This window comes from Gobio gobio, assembly GCF_949357685.1.
Source record: "Gobio gobio genome assembly, chromosome: 10".
NCBI classification, from domain to species: Eukaryota; Metazoa; Chordata; class Actinopteri; order Cypriniformes; family Gobionidae; genus Gobio; species Gobio gobio.
In genome coordinates, this window is record NC_137116.1 from 15,367,937 (window position 1) to 15,380,644 (window position 12,708).

The window sequence follows — 12,708 nt, forward strand, 5'->3', positions numbered from 1 at the left end:
TCTAAACTGATTGACCAGCTCCTGTGTGCAGTGTTCTCATAGGGCCGAGGTAAAAGACCTTGACTAGTGTCCAGACTCAGAGAGGGGGAAGCTGGTCATCTGATGTACTCATAACCACACCTTAAGTCACGTGTGATCCAGAAATCACAACGTCAGCGGTGACGTGAGTGCCAATCACTGCCTTACTTTACGTCCTTGGATGGACGAAGGTAAAATCACTACATAATTGGCGTCCCTTGTTTGGGCCCAAAAGTGAAATTATTACATGTGAGAGAGAGAGACAGAGAGTGTGTGTGTGTGTGTTTGTGGGTGGGTGAGTTTGTGTGTGAGAGAGAGTGTGTGAGAGTGAGAGTGTGTGTGAGAGAGAGAGAGAGAGAGAGAGAGTGTGTGTAAGAGAGTGAGTGTGTGTGTCGGTACCTTTGAAGAGTTGTAGGGAACGCCGATGTGTGAGGAGCCGCGGAAGCCACAGCGTCTGAGATTCGACTCTGAAGAGAAAACGACAAATAATGACAAATACTCAGAATGACGGACGGAGAACAGAGGATCAGACGGACGGAGAACAGAGGATCAGACGGAGAACAGAGGATCAGACGGAGAACAGAGGATCAGACGGAGAACAGAGGATCAGACGGAGAACAGAGGACCAGACGGAGAACAGAGGATCAGACAGAGAACAGAGGATCAGACGGAGAACAGAGGACCAGACGGAGAACAGAGGATCAGACAGAGAACAGAGGATCAGACAGAGAACAGAGGATCAGACGGAGAACAGAGGACCAGACGGAGAACAGAGGATCAGACAGAGAACAGAGGATCAGACGGAGAACAGAGGACCAGACGGAGAACAGAGGATCAGACAGAGAACAGAGGATCAGACGGAGAACAGAGGATCAGACGGAGAACAGAGGATCAGACAGAGAACAGAGGATCAGACAGAGAACAGAGGATCAGACAGAGAACAGAGGATCAGACAGAGAACAGAGGACCAGACGGAGAACAGAGGATCAGACAGAGAACAGAGGATCAGACAGAGAACAGAGGATCAGACAGAGAACAGAGGACCAGACAGAGAACAGAGGATCAGACAGAGAACAGAGGATCAGACGGAGAACAGAGGATCAGACGGAGAACAGAGGATCAGACGGAGAACAGAGGATCAGACAGAGAACAGAGGATCAGACGGAGAACAGAGGATCAGACAGAGAACAGAGGATCAGACAGAGAACAGAGGATCAGACAGAGAACAGAGGATCAGACGGACGGAGAACAGAGGATCAGACAGAGAACAGAGGATCAGACGGAGAACAGAGGATCAGACGGAGAACAGAGGATCAGACAGAGAACAGAGGATCAGACAGAGAACAGAGGATCAGACGGAGAACAGAGGATCAGACGGAGAACAGAGGATCAGACAGAGAACAGAGGATCAGACGGAGAACAGAGGATCAGACAGAGAACAGAGGATCAGATGGAGAACAGAGGATCAGACGGAGAACAGAGGATCAGACGGAGAACAGAGGATCAGACGGAGAACAGAGGACCAGACGGAGAACAGAGGATCAGACAGAGAACAGAGGATCAGACGGAGAACAGAGGATCAGACGGACGGAGAACAGAGGATCAGACAGAGAACAGAGGATCAGACGGAGAACAGAGGATCAGACGGAGAACAGAGGATCAGACAGAGAACAGAGGATCAGACGGAGAACAGAGGATCAGACAGAGAACAGAGGATCAGACGGAGAACAGAGGATCAGATGGAGAACAGAGGATCAGACGGAGAACAGAGGATCAGACGGAGAACAGAGGACCAGACGGAGAACAGAGGACCAGACGGAGAACAGAGGATCAGACGGAGAACAGAGGATCAGACGGACGGAGAACAGAGGATCAGACAGAGAACAGAGGATCAGACGGAGAACAGAGGATCAGACAGAGAACAGAGGATCAGACAGAGAACAGAGGATCAGACAGAGAACAGAGGATCAGATGGAGAACAGAGGATCAGACGGAGAACAGAGGATCAGACGGAGAACAGAGGATCAGACGGAGAACAGAGGATCAGACAGAGAACAGAGGATCAGACGGAGAACAGAGGATCAGACAGAGAACAGAGGATCAGATGGAGAACAGAGGATCAGACGGAGAACAGAGGATCAGACGGAGAACAGAGGATCAGACGGAGAACAGAGGACCAGACGGAGAACAGAGGACCAGACGGAGAACAGAGGATCAGACGGAGAACAGAGGATCAGACGGACGGAGAACAGAGGATCAGACAGAGAACAGAGGATCAGACGGAGAACAGAGGATCAGACAGAGAACAGAGGATCAGACGGAGAACAGAGGATCAGACAGAGAACAGAGGATCAGACGGAGAACAGAGGATCAGACGGAGAACAGAGGATCAGACGGAGAACAGAGGATCAGAGAACAGAGGATCAGACGGAGAACAGAGGATCAGACAGAGAACAGAGGATCAGACAGAGAACAGAGGATCAGACGGAGAACAGAGGATCAGACAGAGAACAGAGGATCAGACGGAGAACAGAGGATCAGACGGAGAACAGAGGATCAGACGGAGAACAGAGGATCAGACGGACGGAGAACAGAGGACCAGACAGAGAACAGAGGATCAGACGGAGAACAGAGGATCAGACGGAGAACAGAGGATCAGACAGAGAACAGAGGATCAGACGGACGGAGAACAGAGGATCAGACGGAGAACAGAGGATCAGACGGAGAACAGAGGATCAGACGGACGGAGAACAGAGGATCAGACAGAGAACAGAGGATCAGACGGAGAACAGAGGATCAGACGGAGAACAGAGGATCAGACAGAGAACAGAGGATCAGACGGAGAACAGAGGATCAGACAGAGAACAGAGGATCAGACGGAGAACAGAGGATCAGACGGAGAACAGAGGATCAGACAGAGAACAGAGGATCAGACGGAGAACAGAGGATCAGACAGAGAACAGAGGATCAGACGGAGAACAGAGGATCAGACAGAGAACAGAGGATCAGACGGAGAACAGAGGATCAGACAGAGAACAGAGGATCAGACGGACGGAGAACAGAGGATCAGACGGAGAACAGAGGATCAGACGGACGGAGAACAGAGGATCAGACGGAGAACAGAGGATCAGACGGACGGTGAACAGAGGATCAGACGGAGAACAGAGGATCAGACAGAGAACAGAGGATCAGACAGAGAACAGAGGATCAGACGGAGAACAGAGGATCAGACGGAGAACAGAGGATCAGACGGAGAACAGAGGATCAGACGGAGAACAGAGGATCAGACAGAGAACAGAGGATCAGACGGAGAACAGAGGATCAGACAGAGAACAGAGGATCAGACGGAGAACAGAGGATCAGACAGAGAACAGAGGATCAGACGGAGAACAGAGGATCAGACGGAGAACAGAGGATCAGACAGAGAACAGAGGATCAGACGGACGGAGAACAGAGGATCAGACGGAGAACAGAGGATCAGACAGAGAACAGAGGATCAGACGGACGGAGAACAGAGGATCAGACAGAGAACAGAGGATCAGACGGAGAACAGAGGATCAGACGGAGAACAGAGGATCAGACAGAGAACAGAGGATCAGACGGAGAACAGAGGATCAGACAGAGAACAGAGGATCAGACGGAGAACAGAGGATCAGACGGAGAACAGAGGATCAGACGGAGAACAGAGGATCAGACGGAGAACAGAGGATCAGACAGAGAACAGAGGATCAGACGGAGAACAGAGGATCAGACGGACGGAGAACAGAGGATCAGACAGAGAACAGAGGATCAGACGGAGAACAGAGGATCAGACGGACGGAGAACAGAGGATCAGACAGAGAACAGAGGATCAGACGGAGAACAGAGGATCAGACGGACGGAGAACAGAGGATCAGACGGAGAACAGAGGATCAGACGGAGAACAGAGGATCAGACGGACGGAGAACAGAGGATCAGACAGAGAACAGAGGATCAGACGGAGAACAGAGGATCAGACGGAGAACAGAGGATCAGACAGAGAACAGAGGATCAGACGGAGAACAGAGGATCAGACAGAGAACAGAGGATCAGACGGAGAACAGAGGATCAGACGGAGAACAGAGGATCAGACAGAGAACAGAGGATCAGACGGAGAACAGAGGATCAGACAGAGAACAGAGGATCAGACGGAGAACAGAGGATCAGACGGAGAACAGAGGATCAGACGGAGAACAGAGGATCAGACAGAGAACAGAGGATCAGACGGAGAACAGAGGATCAGACAGAGAACAGAGGATCAGACGGAGAACAGAGGATCAGACAGAGAACAGAGGATCAGACGGAGAACAGAGGATCAGACAGAGAACAGAGGATCAGACGGACGGAGAACAGAGGATCAGACGGAGAACAGAGGATCAGACGGACGGAGAACAGAGGATCAGACGGAGAACAGAGGATCAGACGGACGGAGAACAGAGGATCAGACGGAGAACAGAGGATCAGACAGAGAACAGAGGATCAGACGGACGGAGAACAGAGGATCAGACAGAGAACAGAGGATCAGACGGACGGAGAACAGAGGATCAGACGGAGAACAGAGGATCAGACGGACGGAGAACAGAGGATCAGACGGAGAACAGAGGATCAGACGGACGGAGAACAGAGGATCAGACGGAGAACAGAGGATCAGACAGAGAACAGAGGATCAGACGGACGGAGAACAGAGGATCAGACAGAGAACAGAGGATCAGACGGACGGAGAACAGAGGATCAGACGGAGAACAGAGGATCAGACGGACGGAGAACAGAGGATCAGACGGAGAACAGAGGATCAGACGGACGGAGAACAGAGGATCAGACGGAGAACAGAGGATCAGACAGACGGAGAACAGAGGATCAGACGGAGAACAGAGGATCAGACGGAGAACAGAGGATCAGACGGAGAACAGAGGATCAGACAGAGAACAGAGGATCAGACGGACGGAGAACAGAGGATCAGACGGACGGAGAACAGAGGATCAGACGGAGAACAGAGGATCAGACGGAGAACAGAGGATCAGACAGAGAACAGAGGATCAGACGGACGGAGAACAGAGGATCAGACAGAGAACAGAGGATCAGACGGACGGAGAACAGAGGATCAGACGGAGAACAGAGGATCAGACGGACGGAGAACAGAGGATCAGACGGAGAACAGAGGATCAGACGGACGGAGAACAGAGGACCAGACGGAGAACAGAGGATCAGACGGAGAACAGAGGATCAGACGGAGAACAGAGGATCAGACAGAGAACAGAGGATCAGACGGAGAACAGAGGATCAGACGGAGAACAGAGGATCAGACGGAGAACAGAGGATCAGACGGAGAACAGAGGATCAGACGGAGAACAGAGGATCAGACGGAGAACAGAGGATCAGACGGAGAACAGAGGATCAGACGGAGAACAGAGGATCAGACAGACGGAGAACAGAGGATCAGACGGAGAACAGAGGATCAGACGGAGAACAGAGGATCAGACGGAGAAAAGAGGACCAGACGGAGAACATAGGATCAGACGGAGAACAGAGGATCAGACGGAGAACAGAGGATCAGACGGAGAACAGAGGATCAGACGGACGGAGAACAGAGGACCAGACGGAGAACAGAGGATCAGACGGACGGAGAACAGAGGATCAGACGGACGGAGAACAGAGGATCAGACGGAGAACAGAGGATCAGACGGACGGAGAACAGAGGATCAGACGGAGAACAGAGGATCAGACGGAGAACAGAGGATCAGACGGAGAACAGAGGATCAGACGGAGAACAGAGGATCAGACAGAGAACAGAGGATCAGACGGAGAACAGAGGATCAGACGGAGAACAGAGGATCAGACAGAGAACAGAGGATCAGACGGAGAACAGAGGACCAGACGGAGAACAGAGGATCAGACGGACGGAGAACAGAGGACCAGACGGACGGAGAACAGAGGACCAGACGGAGAACAGAGGATCAGACGGAGAACAGAGGATCAGACGGAGAACAGAGGATCAGACGGAGAACAGAGGATCAGACGGAGAACAGAGGATCAGACGGACGGAGAACAGAGGATCAGACGGAGAACAGAGGATCAGACGGACGGAGAACAGAGGACCAGACGGAGAACAGAGGATCAGACGGAGAACAGAGGATCAGAAGGACGGAGAACAGAGGATCAGACGGACGGAGAACAGAGGACCAGACGGAGAACAGAGGATCAGACAGAGAACAGAGGATCAGACGGAGAACAGAGGATCAGACGGAGAACAGAGGATCAGACGGAGAACAGAGGATCAGACAGAGAACAGAGGATCAGACGGAGAACAGAGGATCAGACGGAGAACAGAGGATCAGACAGAGAACAGAGGATCAGACGGAGAACAGAGGACCAGACGGAGAACAGAGGATCAGACGGACGGAGAACAGAGGATCAGACGGACGGAGAACAGAGGACCAGACGGACGGAGAACAGAGGACCAGACGGAGAACAGAGGATCAGACGGAGAACAGAGGACCAGACGGAGAACAGAGGATCAGACGGACGGAGAACAGAGGACCAGACGGACGGAGAACAGAGGATCAGACGGACGGAGAACAGAGGACCAGACGGACGGAGAACAGAGGACCAGACGGAGAACAGAGGATCAGACGGAGAACAGAGGATCAGACGGACGGAGAACAGAGGATCAGACGGAGAACAGAGGATCAGACGGACGGAGAACAGAGGACCAGACGGAGAACAGAGGATCAGACAGAGAACAGAGGATCAGACGGAGAACAGAGGATCAGACAGAGAACAGAGGATCAGACGGAGAACAGAGGATCAGACGGAGAACAGAGGATCAGACAGACGGAGAACAGAGGATCAGACGGAGAACAGAGGATCAGACGGAGAACAGAGGATCAGACGGAGAACAGAGGATCAGACGGACGGAGAACAGAGGACCAGACGGAGAACAGAGGATCAGACGGAGAACAGAGGATCAGACGGACGGAGAACAGAGGATCAGACGGAGAACAGAGGATCAGACGGACGGAGATCAGAGGACCAGACGGAGAACAGAGGATCAGACGGAGAACCGAGGACCAGACGGAGAACAGAGGATCAGACGGACGGAGAACAGAGGACCAGACGGACGGAGAACAGAGGATCAGATGGAGAACAGAGGACCAGACGGACGGAGAACAGAGGACCAGACGGAGAACAGAGGATCAGACGGAGAACAGAGGATCAGACGGACGGAGAACAGAGGACCAGACGGAGAACAGAGGATCAGACAGAGAACAGAGGATCAGACGGAGAACAGAGGATCAGACGGAGAACAGAGGATCAGACGGAGAACAGAGGATCAGACAGAGAACAGAGGATCAGACGGACGGAGAACAGAGGATCAGACGGACGGAGAACAGAGGACCAGACGGAGAACAGAGGATCAGACGGAGAACAGAGGATCAGACGGACGGAGAACAGAGGATCAGACGGAGAACAGAGGATCAGACGGAGAACAGAGGATCAGACGGAGAACAGAGGATCAGACAGAGAACAGAGGATCAGACGGACGGAGAACAGAGGACCAGACGGACGGAGAACAGAGGATCAGATGGAGAACAGAGGATCAGACGGACGGAGAACAGAGGACCAGACGGACGGAGAACAGAGGACCAGACGGAGAACAGAGGATCAGACGGAGAACAAAGGATCAGACGGACGGAGAACAGAGGATCAGACGGAGAACAGAGGACCAGACGGAGAACAGAGGATCAGACAGAGAACAGAGGATCAGACGGAGAACAGAGGATCAGACAGAGAACAGAGGATCAGACGGAGAACAGAGGATCAGACGGAGAACAGAGGATCAGACGGAGAACAGAGGATCAGACAGACGGAGAACAGAGGATCAGACGGAGAACAGAGGATCAGACGGAGAACAGAGGATCAGACGGAGAACAGAGGATCAGACGGAGAACAGAGGATCAGACGGACGGAGAACAGAGGACCAGACGGACGGAGAACAGAGGATCAGACGGAGAACAGAGGATCAGACGGACGGAGAACAGAGGACCAGACGGACGGAGAACAGAGGACCAGACGGAGAACAGAGGATCAGACGGAGAACAAAGGATCAGACGGACGGAGAACAGAGGATCAGACGGAGAACAGAGGACCAGACGGAGAACAGAGGATCAGACAGAGAACAGAGGATCAGACGGAGAACAGAGGATCAGACAGAGAACAGAGGATCAGACGGAGAACAGAGGATCAGACGGAGAACAGAGGATCAGACGGAGAACAGAGGATCAGACAGACGGAGAACAGAGGATCAGACGGAGAACAGAGGATCAGACGGAGAACAGAGGATCAGACGGAGAACAGAGGATCAGACGGAGAACAGAGGATCAGACGGACGGAGAACAGAGGACCAGACGGACGGAGAACAGAGGATCAGACGGAGAACAGAGGATCAGACGGACGGAGAACAGAGGACCAGACGGAGAACAGAGGATCAGACGGAGAACCGAGGACCAGACGGAGAACAGAGGATCAGACGGACGGAGAACAGAGGACCAGACGGAGAACAGAGGATCAGACAGAGAACAGAGGATCAGACGGACGGAGAACAGAGGACCAGACGGAGAACAGAGGATCAGACGGAGAACAGAGGATCAGACGGACGGAGAACAGAGGATCAGACGGAGAACAGAGGATCAGACGGACGGAGAACAGAGGACCAGACGGAGAACAGAGGATCAGACAGAGAACAGAGGATCAGACGGAGAACAGAGGATCAGACGGAGAACAGAGGATCAGACAGAGAACAGAGGATCAGACAGAGAACAGAGGATCAGACGGACGGAGAACAGAGGATCAGACGGACGGAGAACAGAGGACCAGACGGAGAACAGAGGATCAGACGGAGAACAGAGGATCAGACGGAGAACAGAGGATCAGACGGAGAACAGAGGATCAGACGGAGAACAGAGGATCAGACAGAGAACAGAGGATCAGACGGAGAACAGAAGATCAGACGGACGGAGAACAGAGGATCAGACGGAGAACAGAGGATCAGACGGAGAACAGAGGATCAGACGGAGAACAGAGGATCAGACGGAGAACAGAGGATCAGACGGAGAACAGAGGATCAGACGGACGGAGAACAGAGGACCAGACGGAGAACAGAGGATCAGACGGAGAACAGAGGATCAGACGGAGAACAGAGGATCAGACGGAGAACAGAGGATCAGACGGACGGAGAACAGAGGATCAGACGGAGAACAGAGGATCAGACGGACGGAGAACAGAGGACCAGACGGAGAACAGAGGATCAGACAGAGAACAGAGGATCAGACGGAGAACAGAGGATCAGACGGAGAACAGAGGATCAGACGGAGAACAGAGGATCAGACAGAGAACAGAGGATCAGACGGACGGAGAACAGAGGATCAGACGGACGGAGAACAGAGGACCAGACGGAGAACAGAGGATCAGACGGAGAACAGAGGATCAGACGGAGAACAGAGGATCAGACGGAGAACAGAGGATCAGACGGAGAACAGAGGATCAGACGGAGAACAGAGGATCAGACGGAGAACAGAGGATCAGACGGAGAACAGAAGATCAGACGGACGGAGAACAGAGGATCAGACGGAGAACAGAGGATCAGACGGAGAACAGAGGATCAGACGGAGAACAGAGGATCAGACGGAGAACAGAGGATCAGACGGAGAACAGAGGATCAGACGGACGGAGAACAGAGGACCAGACGGAGAACAGAGGATCAGACGGAGAACAGAGGATCAGACGGAGAACAGAGGATCAGACGGAGAACAGAGGATCAGACGGAGAACAGAGGATCAGACGGACGGAGAACAGAGGACCAGACGGAGAACAGAGGATCAGACGGAGAACAGAGGATCAGACGGAGAACAGAGGATGAGACGGAGAACAGAGGATCAGACGAACGGAGAACAGAGGACCAGACGGACGGAGAACAGAGGACCAGACGGAGAACAGAGGACCAGACGGAGAACAGAGGATCAGACGGAGAACAGAGGATCAGACGGAGAACAGAGGATCAGACGGACGGAGAACAGAGGATCAGACGGACGGAGAACAGAGGATCAGACGGACGGAGAACAGAGGACCAGACGGAGAACAGAGGATCAGACGGAGAACAGAGGATCAGACGGAGAACAGAGGATGAGACGGAGAACAGAGGATCAGACGGACGGAGAACAGAGGACCAGACGGACGGAGAACAGAGGACCAGACGGAGAACAGAGGACCAGACGGAGAACAGAGGATCAGACGGACGGAGAACAGAGGACCAGACGGACGGAGAACAGAGGACCAGACGGACGGAGAACAGAGGACCAGACGGAGAACAGAGGATCAGACGGAGAACAGAGGATCAGACGGACGGAGAACAGAGGATCAGACGGAGAACAGAGGATCAGACGGAGAACAGAGGATCAGACGGAGAACAGAGGATCAGACGGAGAACAGAGGACCAGACGGAGAACAGAGGATCAGACGGAGAACAGAGGATCAGACGGAGAACAGAGGATCAGACGGAGAACAGAGGATCAGACGGAGAACAGAGGACCAGACGGAGAACAGAGGATCAGACGGAGAACAGAGGATCACACAGAGAACAGAGGATCAGACGGACGGAGAACAGAGGACCAGACGGAGAACAGAGGATCAGACGGAGAACAGAGGACCAGACGGAGAACAGAGGATCAGACGGAGAACAGAGGATCAGACGGAGAACAGAGGATCAGACGGAGAACAGAGGATCGGACGGAGAACAGAGGATCGGACGGAGAACAGAGGATCGGACGGAGAACAGAGGATCGGACGGAGAACAGAGGATCAGACAGAGAACAGAGGATCAGACGGAGAACAGAGGATCAGACGGACGGAGAACAGAGGACCAGACGGAAAAAAAAGAGGATCAGACGGAGAACAGAGGATCAGACGGAGAACAGAGGACCAGACGGAGAACAGAGGATCAGACGGAGAACAGAGGATCAGACGGAGAACAGAGGACCAGACGGAGAACAGAGGATCAGACGGACGGAGAACAGAGGATCAGACGGACGGAGAACAGAGGACCAGACGGACGGAGAACAGAGGATCAGATGGAGAACAGAGGATCAGACGGACGGAGAACAGAGGACCAGACGGACGGAGAACAGAGGACCAGACGGAGAACAGAGGATCAGACGGAGAACAGAGGATCAGACGGACGGAGAACAGAGGATCAGACGGAGAACAGAGGATCAGACGGACGGAGAACAGAGGACCAGACGGAGAACAGAGGATCAGACGGAGAACAGAGGACCAGACGGAGAACAGAGGATCAGACGGAGAACAGAGGATCAGACGGAGAACAGAGGATCAGACGGAGAACAGAGGATCAGACGGAGAACAGAGGACCAGACAGAGAACAGAGGATCAGACGGAGAACAGAGGATCAGACGGACGGAGAACAGAGGACCAGACGGAAAAAAAAGAGGATCAGACGGAGAACAGAGGATCAGACGGAGAACAGAGGACCAGACGGAGAACAGAGGATCAGACGGAGAACAGAGGATCAGACGGAGAACAGAGGACCAGACGGAGAACAGAGGATCAGACGGACGGAGAACAGAGGATCAGACGGACGGAGAACAGAGGACCAGACGGACGGAGAACAGAGGATCAGATGGAGAACAGAGGATCAGACGGACGGAGAACAGAGGACCAGACGGACGGAGAACAGAGGACCAGACGGAGAACAGAGGATCAGACGGAGAACAGAGGATCAGACGGACGGAGAACAGAGGATCAGACGGAGAACAGAGGATCAGACGGACGGAGAACAGAGGACCAGACGGAGAACAGAGGATCAGACGGAGAACAGAGGACCAGACGGAGAACAGAGGACCAGACGGAGAACAGAGGATCAGACGGAGAACAGAGGATCAGACGGAGAACAGAGGATCAGACGGAGAACAGAGGATCAGACGGAGAACAGAGGATCAGACGGACGGAGAACAGAGGACCAGACGGAGAACAGAGGATCAGACGGACGGAGAACAGAGGATCAGACGGAGAACAGAGGATCAGACGGAGAACAGAGGATCAGACGGACGGAGAACAGAGGATCAGACAGAGAACAGAGGATCAGACGGAGAACAGAGGATCAGACGGAGAACAGAGGATCAGACAGAGAACAGAGGATCAGACGGAGAACAGAGGATCAGACAGAGAACAGAGGATCAGACGGAGAACAGAGGATCAGACGGAGAACAGAGGATCAGACAGAGAACAGAGGATCAGACGGAGAACAGAGGATCAGACAGAGAACAGAGGATCAGACGGAGAACAGAGGATCAGACAGAGAACAGAGGATCAGACGGAGAACAGAGGATCAGACAGAGAACAGAGGATCAGACGGACGGAGAACAGAGGATCAGACGGAGAACAGAGGATCAGACGGACGGAGAACAGAGGATCAGACGGAGAACAGAGGATCAGACGGACGGTGAACAGAGGATCAGACGGAGAACAGAGGATCAGACAGAGAACAGAGGATCAGACAGAGAACAGAGGATCAGACGGAGAACAGAGGATCAGACGGAGAACAGAGGATCAGACGGAGAACAGAGGATCAGACGGAGAACAGAGGATCAGACAGAGAACAGA

General features: G+C 53.0%; 1 protein-coding gene across 2 annotated transcripts in view; it reads right to left on the reverse strand.

Annotated features, from left to right (window-relative positions):
- pggt1b (protein geranylgeranyltransferase type I, beta subunit) overlaps window positions 1–12,708 on the reverse strand; it is a 54,239-nt gene that overhangs the window by 15,319 nt on the left and 26,212 nt on the right. For both annotated transcript variants that reach the window (XR_013817333.1, XM_079827539.1), the window contains exon 3: window positions 418–485. Coding sequence is in view for 1 of the 2 variants with exons in the window: in XM_079827539.1 (XP_079683665.1) it covers window positions 418–485 (68 nt within the window). In the remaining variant the exon portion in view is untranslated. The remainder of the gene's footprint in view (window positions 1–417; window positions 486–12,708) is intronic.